This window comes from Schistocerca serialis, chromosome 11 (assembly GCF_023864345.2).
Source record: "Schistocerca serialis cubense isolate TAMUIC-IGC-003099 chromosome 11, iqSchSeri2.2, whole genome shotgun sequence".
Classification (NCBI taxonomy): Eukaryota; Metazoa; Arthropoda; class Insecta; order Orthoptera; family Acrididae; genus Schistocerca; species Schistocerca serialis.
The window spans coordinates 113,917,351-113,930,302 of record NC_064648.1 but is presented as its reverse complement, the minus strand read 5'-3'; the positions used below and the strand labels follow the sequence as shown (position 1 = coordinate 113,930,302).

Sequence of the window (12,952 nt, the reverse complement as noted above, 5' to 3'; positions counted from 1 at the left end):
CCGCTGTTGTTTTCTATCTACATAAATGATCTTTTGGATAGGGTGGATAGGAATGTGCGGCTGTTTGCTGATGACGCTGTGGTGTACGGGAAGGTGTCATCGTTGAGTGACTGTAGAAGGATACAAGCTGATTTGGACACGACTTGTGATTGGTGTAAAGAATGGCAGCTAACTCTAAATATAGATAAATGTAAATCGATGCAGATGAAAAGAAAAAAGATTTTCGTAATGTTTGAATACTCCATTAGTAGTGTAGCGCTTGACACAGTCGCGTCGATTAAATATTTGGCCGTAAGATTGCAGAGCAATATGAAGTGGGACAAGCATGTAATGGCAGTTGTGGGGAAGGCGTATAGTCGTCTTCGGTTCATTGGTAGAATTTTGGGAAGATGTGGTTCATCTGTAAAGGAGACCGCTTATAAAACACTAATACGACCTATTCTTGAGTACTGCTCGAGCGTTTGGGATCCCTATCAGGTCGGATTGAGGGAGGACATAGAAGCAATTCAGAGGTGGGCTGCTAGATTTGTTACTGGTAGGTTTGGTAATCACGCGAGTGTTACGGAAATGCTTCAGGAACTCGGGTGGGAGTCTCTAGAGGAAAGGAGGCATTCTTTTTGTGAATCGCTGCTAAGGAAATTTAGAGAACCAGCATTTTTGACTGCAGTACAGTTTTACTGCTGCCAACTTATATTTCGCGGAAAGACCACAAAGATAAGATAAGAGAGATTAGGGCTCGTACAGAGGCATATAGGCAGTCATTTTTCTCTCGTTCTGGTTGGGAGTGGAACAGGGAGAGAAGTTGCTAGTTGTGATACGAGGTACCCTCCGCCATGCACCGTATGGTGGATTGCGGAGTATGGATGTAGATGTATTTATAATTATTACAGATCACTTTTTTCCTGTATAAGAACTATTTTCTTTAAAACGTTAAGCATACCTATAGTGTTGTAATTTGAAGGAGTATTAACACGGTGCGACTGTGTCCGCAGTGTGGCCAACACGGTGAAGCGTGCGTTCCTCATCTGGCTGTCGGTGCTGCTGTTCGGCAACGCGGTGACGATGCTGTCGGGCCTGGGCACGGCGACAGTGATCGCAGGCGTGCTGCTGTACAACAAGGCGCAGGACATCGACCGGCGGAGGCGGCTGCGCCACGGGCCCGGCGAGGTGGGTCGCGGGGACGCCGCGGACAAGTAGAGTGCTGCCGTAGTCCCTCTCTGTCAGCTGTGCCGCACCGGGTTGCATGCATTTGGGGAAAGCGTCGTGTAGAAGCTGGGACACAATATGTGGACACACTGTACCTTACCTTCTGAACATAAGCATGTGTGGCTGGCTGCCGGAGACTATTACACTTGTCTTGTTTCCATTGTGTCTTAAATCCTCAGTTATCCCACCTCCCCTTTCCCTTCCCAAAAGTTACGTATCATAATCACGATCAGCATCACAATCATTCGATTTGACGCCACTTCGAAACCTGCCCGTCGATGGGGATGAAATGATGATGATTAGGACAACACGACACCCAGTCCCTGAGCGGAGAAAATCTCCGACCCAGCCGGGAATCGAACCCGGGCCCTTAGGATTGACAGTCTGTCACGCTGACCACTCAGCTACCGGGGGCGGACACGAACGGTCTACCCGACAGGAGGCCCTAGCCACACGACATTCCCATTTTCCATCATCATCATCAGTTTTCTACTGTCTTATCAGGTCCTTTGTGTCACTGTGGTGGTGCATCCCTTCCTCCCCATAGGTACGGCTTTTGCCCGATAGGTGTCTGGTCTCCTAGCAATGTGACCTGCCAAGTTTATTCCCCGCGCTTTCAGTTTTTGAACGATGTTCGGTTGCCTCATCAGCTCATACAATTCTTGGTTTTTTTCTACGTCTCCACGAGCTCCCTTCCTGGACGGGTCCAAAGATCATTCTCATAATTTTTCTTTATTAGACCAACAAGTATTCTTCATCCTTCTTTGTTGTGCTTAAAGTTTCTGTCCCTCACAACAATACTGGCACTATCACGGCATTGTGTGCTTTAAGTTTGGTCTTAATTGACAGATTCTTCGCTGACATTATCTGCTTTAGACTGAAATGAGTTTTAGACCCGTTCACAATATGTTGGTTTGTTTCCTGCTTTAAATTATTGTGCCTGTTGAACCATATACCAAGGTATTTAAAATTTTCCACTTTAGCAAATTTCCATATCCCTACCTGTAATGGAACGTCATTAGGGGCTTCTCTCAATACCTCCATTACCTCGTTCTTTTCCGCATCAGTCGATAGCCCAATCTTACTTTCATTTTGCACTAGGTTCTCTACAGTTTCCGCAATCTCTTCCTCTGATTCTGCTAGAACTGCAATATCGTCTGCATAACCCAATAAATCTGTCCTACCATTTAGCATCACCCCTTGGTTTTCTCTTTTCATTAACAGTGGTGAAATAACATCACCTTGTCTCACACCCTTTCTGTCATGGACAGCTCCCCTTGGTATTTGACTTTGACTACTCTCTCAGGTAACTGAATATCATGAGTTTCCTAAAAGTTAAAGAGTTTAAGCAGCACATGGCGGGAAAAGTTCTCAGGTGTCACAAATGTTATCTACTCCATATTTAATTGGTGTTTAAAGTGACATCTCATGTCAGTGATGGGAACTGTGAACTACTGTGCCATTCAGTCTGCCTGACAGTACGATGCGGTTCACCTGACTGCAGTTGAGTTTGGTGTCAGCAATGGCCACTTCCAACTGCCCAACTCCAGTGCCATTATGGAATGTACTATATCTGTGCAAAGTTTTCCGGTATTTCCCTTCATACCTCTTAAACATTTGCTTTGTACCACAAAATCTGTTCTTATCAGCTTAATATCTGGTACATCCTGCACAACACGCATTACAGGAAGCCAGCTGTAGCTCTCAGCTGCTTCCCAATAGTGGTACCTCGTACCGGCAGAGTACTGTAGCCAGCTGGCCTTAGCCTCTCTCCTGTGCCCAGGTATCTTCCTGGTGTATCAGCCTGTCTGTCTGTGAAAACCATATCAAAATCCCTGCTGTAGTTTCTTAGGTTAGTCCAAACTCTCAGCCAAAATATGCTGTACAGACATTTCATTTCATTCACTTCCTAGGTATTTAATGCCTGCACATGTTCCATTGTTTTTCTGTTGAACATTGTCTTCACCTTACTGCATACTGTTAGTGTCATTATTTTTGTTCAATTGCTTTTATCATTTCATAGATCTACCGTTTAGCTTCAGTGACTTCCACTATTTCTTGCAAATCTTTTTAATCCACTGTGGGCATCACAAGTTGTATTTTTCTTTCTCTAGCTTCTTCCCCCTCGTCATCTAATAGTCAGTGATCAGTTATATTCTCCAAGCACAGATTGAAAAGGGCAGGAGACACACAGCAGCATTGTTTTACTCTGTTCTAATCATCTAGTTGGTGCTCTCTCTTCTCACTCTTGCTTTAAATATAGTGAGTTTATAGGTCACCTGCTTTTTCCACAAGTTTATCCCAAGTCACACCCACAAAATAATGTACGAGTCTCTTTCCTTCTCAATAATCTCCTCTGCCAAACTTCTTAGGTGTCCATTTGCTTCTTTTGTGCTTTCGACCAGCTCTGCGTTCCAGCCTTGACATGTCATTTAGTGCCAGTGGGCCACCTTGTCGTCCTTTGCCGTGTGATGCCATTTCGATGCTGTATGGAAAGGCGTGGGGTCAGCACACCACTTTACGAGCCAATATTGGCTCCCCAGACCTCTGAGCTATTACTTCTTACTGAAGTAACTCCTCTGTTGGGATCACAACGCTGAATGTGCCCTGTCCCAGCCCTCCATGAGGGAAAAATCCCGGGGAGTACCAATAATTGAACCCAGGTGCTTCACATGGCAGTCGCACACTAACCACTCTGCTACATAAACAGATTTTTTTGCCTGTATTCCTTCTGAAACCAAACTGCTCTTCAGCCAAATTGTCCTTCATTATCTTTTCCAATCTTTTATTTATCATTCGTAACACAGCTTTAGCTGGATGAGATTTAGGAGTATGGTACTTCCAAAGTATCCATTATGTATTAGGGTGGAAACTGAGAACTTCGATACCAACAGTTTAAAATATAGCAAGAAACACTGAATGGAAGCACTATAATTGATCCTTTTCAAGTGTTGTGCTCCGGGCATTTGGCATTACATGACATTGCCTCAATCGCAGTGATTAGTTAGCCGCACTTAGTATCCTGTGTAAAGTTCCTCTAACTACCCACCATCTGGTGATAATACTATGGTTGTTCAAAAGTTTGTAACGGAACTGAAATGATGGTGGGCTGACAGTAATTTGGAGCCCGCGCGTCGGAATCGGGCGCGCTGGTGTGAGACTGCCAGGGAGTGCACCCTGATGCCATCTATTGGCGAAACTGGGAATTAGTGCTGCCTGTCAGACAATGCACTAAGCTCTCGGAGTCAAATGTATTCTTTTTCTTGGTAATTATAAGTTATTACTCTATGATTTAATGTTATAAAGTGCTAGTAGTAAATTATTATGACTGGTATGAACTCCAGGGTAATAAATATAAATATTCTTAAATACTAAATGATTTCGGTGAAAAGGTGGTAGGGGAACGCCCCCACTCTTGGTGATACGAGCGTAGCTAGAGGTAGCTGGAGACACAGGGACTGAACAATGGAATGGCCTGGGGAGTGTTGACGTGATCGGACGTGCATAACTGTGCTCACGCAAAAGTGATTGTGCAACAGCGAAGAGGAGAATATCGTCGCCGTTTGTGGAGTGGAACGCGACGAATGGTTGTCGAAGCCGTCTCTATGCCACTGGGGCTGATTGTAAGAGTTCCTGCGCCCAGATTTTATGGCGGACGTGCAGTAGCTTATACGAGTGCTACAGCTCGTAGTTCCAGCCGCCATTAAGGGCATGAGGCGTGAAGAGCTGCGTTAGCCACATGCATCTCACCACCAGCACCGACACATCTACCCAAGGCAAGACTGCTTGCAATTGTTAAGTCGAACTTTATATACATGTAAAAGGAGAATACCAGTTTTCTTTTATGCAAGTGCAGAGGACAGAATATAGTAATGAGTAAAATTACGACGCATGTTGTTCATTGTAAAGTGTAGTAACCTGAAACATAGTGTAGTGAAATCAGACTGAGGCCACCATCGCCTCTTTCATTTACAATTCTTTTGGTTGTAGAATACTTTAGCGTATAAGAATGTTGAAAAGAGCAATGGTCACACCAGAATGAGTCGCCTATTTATAGTTACTTAAATTTTTCTGAGTAACCTTTCAAGTAAAGTCACTTAACTAATTCTATATCAATTGTCCAAAGAGTAATATCCAAAATCATTAAATAAGTTGGAGGATAGAATTTTGTTAGCCATAAGTTGCATAAGTTGTCTTGGTGGTAATTACCAAACCAACTCACAGAAATTGAGAGAGTATTTGCTTTGTAGAATCACCTAGAATGATCAGAAATAGTAATATTCAGAATTAAGTTTAAATTCAACTCAAGCCGTTTCACTTTGAAACGAGCCAAAAAATTGATTTATTCTTTTGCTCCTTCAGAGCTGGCGACCGTAGTTATAAGTATTTTCAGGAGGATTCGACGGTAAGTCTGCTGCTCTCGTCGTGCTGATAGGATTACCCACTGCTGCTAGCAGTGGTGATTGGATACATAAGCTCACTACCAAGTTAAGTGGGTCAGGTAGGCAGTGTTACCGTGTGAACTGTAGGGCACTGTAGGCCGTGGATCGAACCCGTTCAATCATCACAGCTCTTTGGGAAATAGTCCGGTTAGGAGTGTACTAATCATTAGGTAAATACTGGCGAGTAACGGTCAAAAATGTATACGCAAGTGAATTTAGCAAGGTCCATGTAGCACCTAGTTAATGTGGTGCAATGGCGAGGGTAGGAGTGGAGTAAAAGTGAGCTGAGCTTGTGGCAGTTGTGCTGTATTCAAAGATTAATAACGTGAATCCACTACTACCTCTTACCATTAGGACTGAGCTATTTACGGTTAAAATACGTAGCAGTAAGCGCAAAGGCGTGACAGCTACAAGTCCGTATCGGCTTTATACATACGGAAGTAGGAAGCGGGTCATACTGTCAGTGGAGGGGGTTAAAACAACCGAGTCAGTTGAGAACATACCCCATTTACTGATGGAAAGATTCGGCGGTTCGGTCGCATGGTGTGTTTTTTTTTTTTTTTTTTTTTTTAAATTCAGATGAGCTTACGAGTAACCTACAACCCTAAATATCTACTTACAATTACATTCTGAGCAAGTTTGTAGTATTGTCTGTTTTGGCCCACGACTATTCATTACTTTCATTCCTCTCTGTGAGGTTTTAACTTAGGAACTATTAACCTTGTGTGCTTGCTTTTTCCGAAGATTTTACTCTTATGCATTTGGGCTTGGCATCCGTGCTTGGGGATCTTTTTTCTCCACCTCGTAGGTTGACGGTACTACAGTACCGGTCTCACCTGCTTGATTTGTCATGTGGTTCATGAAGTGATCCCGATCTTCTTTGGTGGGGAAGACCGAGGGGCTCTTTGAGATAAACCTACCTGACTGGTTCGTGTAATACTCCAAAACTTTCCCCACTATGTTGGATAGAGAGCTTCCTACTCTGTCTTCTTGACCTCCGCGGAAGTATTTGAAGGAGGGAACCTCAAATTGTGCGATTGCGGTCGCAACATTAGCCAGCATAGAAAAATTGTGTCGATTTAAAACTGCTGCTTCCTGTTTGGTGAATAGGATCCGGCAGTATAGTACATCTTCTGCTGGCTTGTCTTTGAGAAAGTCCCATGCGGCCTTTATGCTGTGGAGATTGTCTTGGAGCGCCCTCATTCTGAGAAATTCTCGATACTTATTGAAGATGTTGGTGATAATCAGGATGATATGGCCCATCTCGGCGCCTCTCATCATGTGGACCGCAGTTCTGAATGCATTGGCTACTAGAGTCGTAGATCTGGATGCAGCCAGTATCACCAAGAATGTTTGCTTCCTTAAGGTGAAATTCGCTGAAAAACATCTTGAGAGGTCATTCATGCGAGCAAACTTGGGGTATGTTGCAGTTGTCCAGTACTCATCTCCTTTCGTATCCAGAATATTTGAAAATGCTCTCACACGGTTCCGAAACCAGTTTTGATACCCCTCTGCATTCATATTTTTTGTTAGGGCAAGCAATATAGGAAACATTAGGAGTATTTGACAGTGCCGCTTGTCACAAAAGGCCTCCCAATCAGGTAACATCTCCGTAAATTTTTGAGCATGTCTGTTATTCTCAAATAATTCTGCGAGATCCCCTGGGGTATTTATCATTACATATCTAACCTGATACCCCGCGTCACTGAATCCATTCGCAAATTCATGATTTTGCGTAAAGGTGATGGGGGGTAGGACATTAGATAATGCGGTCAAGAGAGCAGCAAAGAGGCTAATCCCTTCTATCTGATCTCGGTCTTCAGCATAGAAGATACCATATGCAACGATTAGGTGTGTTGCTCGCTCTACTAAGGTTGTGAGATCATCCGAAATCAAGTAGATGATAACCTGTCGTCGATGGACCGGAGTAATATCGATTTGTCCTGCACCCCGGCCCGGTGGGACGGCTGAGGGCAATAGTTGTTTGATTGATGAAGTAGCTACCACATTCAGTCCAGACTCGTACACTGCCCCCTCTATTTGGGTTGTCATGACTCGAGTTCTGTTGTATCGAGAATATCCCGGTTATTTTGCTGTCTAGAAACAACCAAGTTTCCCTGACGATGGGATGAGCTAACCTTAACTGAGAGAACACTGCATCCTGGCAGGGTCGCCACATGCGACCGAACCGCCGAATCTTTCCATCAGTAAATGGGGTATGTTCTCAACTGACTCGGTTGTTTTAACCCCCTCCACTGACAGAATGACCCGCTTCCTACTTCCGTATGTATAAAGCCGATACGGACTTGTAGCTGTCACGCCTTTGCGCTTACTGCTACGTATTTTAACCGTAAATAGCTCAGTCCTAATGGTAAGAGGTAGTAGTGGATTCACGTTATTAATCTTTGAATACAGCACAGCTGCCACAAGCTCAGCTCACTTTTACTCCACTCCTACCCTCGCCATTGCACCACATTAACTAGGTGCTGCATGGACCTTGCTAAATTCACTTGCGTATACATTTTTGACCGTTACTCGCCAGTATTTACCTAATGATTAGTACACTCCTAACCGGACTATTTCCCAAAGAGCTGTGATGATTGAACGGGTTCGATCCACGGCCTACAGTGCCCTACAGTTCACACGGTAACACTGCCTACCTGACCCACTTAACTTGGTAGTGAGCTTATGTATCCAATCACCACTGCTAGCAGCAGTGGGTAATCCTATCAGCACGACGAGAGCAGCAGACTTACCGTCGAATCCTCCTGAAAATACTTATAACTACGGTCGCCAGCTCTGAAGGAGCAAAAGAATAAATCAGTTGTTTGGCTCGTTTCAAAGTGAAACGGCTTGAGTTGAATTTAAACTTAATTCTGAATATTACTATTTCTGATCATTCTAGGTGATTCTACAAAGCAAATACTCTCTCAATTTCTGTGAGTTGGTTTGGTAATTACTACCAAGACAACTTATGCAACTTATGGCTAACAAAATTCTATCCTCCAACTTATTTAATGATTTTGGATATTACTCTTTGGACAATTGATATAGAATTAGTTAAGTGACTTTACTTGAAAGGTTACTCAGAAAAATTTAAGTAACTATAAATAGGCGACTCATTCTGGTGTGACCATTGCTCTTTTCAACATTCTTATACGCTAAAGTATTCTACAACCAAAAGAATTGTAAATGAAAGAGGCGATGGTGGCCTCAGTCTGATTTCACTACACTATGTTTCAGGTTACTACACTTTGCAATGAACAACATGCGTCGTAATTTTACTCATTACTATATTCTGTCCACTGCACTTGCATAAAAGAAAACTGGTATTCTCCTTTTACATGTATATAAAGTTCGACTTAACAATTGCAAGCAGTCTTGCCTTGGGTAGACGTGTCGGTGCTGGTGGTGAGATGCATGTGGCTAACGCAGCTCTTCACACCTCATGCCCTTAATGGCGGCTGGAACTACGAGCTGTAGCACTTGTATAAGCTACTGCACGTCCGCCATAAAATCTGGGCGCAGGAACTCTTACAATCAGCCCCAGTGGCATAGAGACGGCTTCGACAACCATTCGTCGCGTTCCACTCCACAAACGGCGACGATATTCGCCTCTTCGCTGTTGCACAATCACTTTTGCGTGAGCACAGTTATGCACGTCCGATCACGTCAACACTCCCCAGGCCATTCCATTGTTTTTTTTAAATTCAGATGAGCTTACGAGTAACCTACAACCCTAAATATCTACTTACAATTACATTCTGAGCAAGTTTGTAGTATTGTCTGTTTTGGCCCACGACTATTCATTACTTTCATTCCTCTCTGTGAGGTTTTAACTTAGGAACTATTAACCTTGTGTGCTTGCTTTTTCCGAAGATTTTACTCTTATGCATTTGGGCTTGGCATCCGTGCTTGGGGATCTTTTTTCTCCACCTCGTAGGTTGACGGTACTACAGTACCGGTCTCACCTGCTTGATTTGTCATGTGGTTCATGAAGTGATCCCGATCTTCTTTGGTGGGGAAGACCGAGGGGCTCTTTGAGATAAACCTACCTGACTGGTTCATGTAATACTCCAAAACTTTCCCCACTATGTTGGATAGAGAGCTTCCTACTCTGTCTTCTTGACCTCCACGGAAGTATTTGAAGGAGGGAACCTCAAATTGTGCGATTGCGGTCGCAACATTAGCCAGCATAGAAAAATTGTGTCGATTTAAAACTGCTGCTTCCTGTTTGGTGAATAGGATCCGGCAGTATAGTACATCTTCTGCTGGCTTGTCTTTGAGAAAGTCCCATGCGGCCTTTATGCTGTGGAGATTGTCTTGGAGCGCCCTCATTCTGAGAAATTCTCGATACTTATTGAAGATGTTGGTGATAATCAGGATGATATGGCCCATCTCGGCGCCTCTCATCATGTGGACCGCAGTTCTGAATGCATTGGCTACTAGAGTCGTAGATCTGGATGCAGCCAGTATCACCAAGAATGTTTGCTTCCTTAAGGTGAAATTCGCTGAAAAACATCTTGAGAGGTCATTCATGCGAGCAAACTTGGGGTATGTTGCAGTTGTCCAGTACTCATCTCCTTTCGTATCCAGAATATTTGAAAATGCTCTCACACGGTTCCGAAACCAGTTTTGATACCCCTCTGCATTCATATTTTTTGTTAGGGCAAGCAATATAGGGAACATTAGGAGTATTTGACAGTGCCGCTTGTCACAAAAGGCCTCCCAATCAGGTAACATCTCCATAAATTTTTGAGCATGTCTGTTATTCTCAAATAATTCTGCGAGATCCCCTGGGGTATTTATCATTACATATCTAACCTGATACCCCGCGTCACTGAATCCATTCGCAAATTCATGATTTTGCGTAAAGGTGATGGGGGGTAGGACATTAGATAATGCGGTCAAGAGAGCAGCAACGAGGCTAATCCCTTCTATCTGATCTTGGTCTTCAGCATAGAAGATACCATATGCAACCATTAGGTGTGTTGCTCGCTCTACTAAGGTTGTGAGATCATCCGAAATCAAGTAGATGATAACCTGTCGTCGATGGACCGGAGTAATATCGATTTGTCCTGCACCCCGGCCCGGTGGGACGGCTGAGGGCAATAGTTGTTTGATTGATGAAGTAGCTACCACATTCAGTCCAGACTCGTACACTGCCCCCTCTATTTGGGTTGTCATGACTCGAGTTCTGTTGTATCGAGAATATCCCGGTTATTTTGCTGTCTAGAAACAACTAAGTTTCCCTGACGATGGGATGAGCTAACCTTAACTGAGAGAACACTGCATCCTGGCAGGGTCGCCACATGCGACCGAACCGCCGAATCTTTCCATCAGTAAATGGGGTATGTTCTCAACTGACTCGGTTGTTTTAACCCCCTCCACTGACAGTATGACCCGCTTCCTACTTCCGTATGTATAAAGCCGATACGGACTTGTACCTGTCACGCCTTTGCGCTTACTGCTACGTATTTTAACCGTAAATAGCTCAGTCCTAATGGTAAGAGGTAGTAGTGGATTCACGTTATTAATCTTTGAATACAGCACAGCTGCCACAAGCTCAGCTCACTTTTACTCCACTCCTACCCTCACCATTGCACCACATTAACTAGGTGCTACATGGACCTTGCTAAATTCACTTGCGTATACATTTTTGACCGTTACTCGCCAGTATTTACCTAATGATTAGTACACTCCTAACCGGACTATTTCCCAAAGAGCTGTGATGATTGAACGGGTTCGATCCACGGCCTACAGTGCCCTACAGTTCACACGGTAACACTGCCTACCTGACCCACTTAACTTGGTAGTGAGCTTATGTATCCAATCACCACTGCTAGCAGCAGTGGGTAATCCTATCAGCACGACGAGAGCAGCAGACTTACCGTCGAATCCTCCTGAAAATACTTATAACTACGGTCGCCAGCTCTGAAGGAGCAAAAGAATAAATCAATTTTTTGGCTCGTTTCAAAGTGAAACGGCTTGAGTTGAATTTAAACTTAATTCTGAATATTACTATTTCTGATCATTCTAGGTGATTCTACAAAGCAAATACTCTCTCAATTTCTGTGAGTTGGTTTGGTAATTACCACCAAGACAACTTATGCAACTTATGGCTAACAAAATTCTATCCTCCAACTTATTTAATGATTTTGGATATTACTCTTTGGACAATTGATATAGAATTAGTTAAGTGACTTTACTTGAAAGGTTACTCAGAAAAATTTAAGTAACTATAAATAGGCGACTCATTCTGGTGTGACCATTGCTCTTTTCAACATTCTTATACGCTAAAGTATTCTACAACCAAAAGAATTGTAAATGAAAGAGGCGATGGTGGCCTCAGTCTGATTTCACTACACTATGTTTCAGGTTACTACACTTTACAATGAACAACATGCGTCGTAATTTTACTCATTACTATATTCTGTCCTCTGCACTTGCATAAAAGAAAACTGGTATTCTCCTTTTACATGTATATAAAGTTCGACTTAACAATTGCAAGCAGTCTTGCCTTGGGTAGACGTGTCGGTGCTGGTGGTGAGATGCATGTGGCTAACGCAGCTCTTCACGCCTCATGCCCTTAATGGCGGCTGGAACTACGAGCTGTATCACTCGTATAAGCTACTGCACGTCCGCCATAAAATCTGGGCGCAGGAACTCTTACAATCAGCCCCAGTGGCATAGAGACGGCTTCGACAACCATTCGTCGCGTTCCACTCCACAAACGGCGACGATACTCGCCTCTTCGCTGTTGCACAATCACTTTTGCGTGAGCACAGTTATGCACGTCCGATCACGTCAACACTCCCCAGGCCATTCCATTGTTTTTTTTAAATTCAGATGAGCTTACGAGTAACCTACAACCCTAAATATCTACTTACAATTACATTCTGAGCAAGTTTGTAGTATTGTCTGTTTTGGCCCACGACTATTCATTACTTTCATTCCTCTCTGTGAGGTTTTAACTTAGGAACTATTAACCTTGTGTGCTTGCTTTTTCCGAAGATTTTACTCTTATGCATTTGGGCTTGGCATCCGTGCTTGGGGATCTTTTTTCTCCACCTCGTAGGTTGACGGTACTACAGTACCGGTCTCACCTGCTTGATTTGTCATGTGGTTCATGAAGTGATCCCGATCTTCTTTGGTGGGGAAGACCGAGGGGCTCTTTGAGATAAACCTACCTGACTGGTTCATGTAATACTCCAAAACTTTCCCCACTATGTTGGATAGAGAGCTTCCTACTCTGTCTTCTTGACCTCCGCGGAAGCATTTGAAGGAGGGAACCTCAAATTGTG

At 43.7% G+C, this 12,952-nt stretch overlaps 1 protein-coding gene across 2 annotated transcripts in view; it reads left to right on the top strand.

Moving 5' to 3' along the window:
- The window catches only part of LOC126426711 (solute carrier family 35 member E2A-like), a 169,171-nt gene that overhangs the window by 93,801 nt on the left and 62,418 nt on the right, over window positions 1-12,952 (top strand). For both annotated transcript variants that reach the window (XM_050088633.1, XM_050088632.1), the window contains exon 7: window positions 993-1,167. In XM_050088633.1, coding sequence (XP_049944590.1) covers window positions 993-1,167 — 175 coding nt within the window. The remainder of the gene's footprint in view (window positions 1-992; window positions 1,168-12,952) is intronic.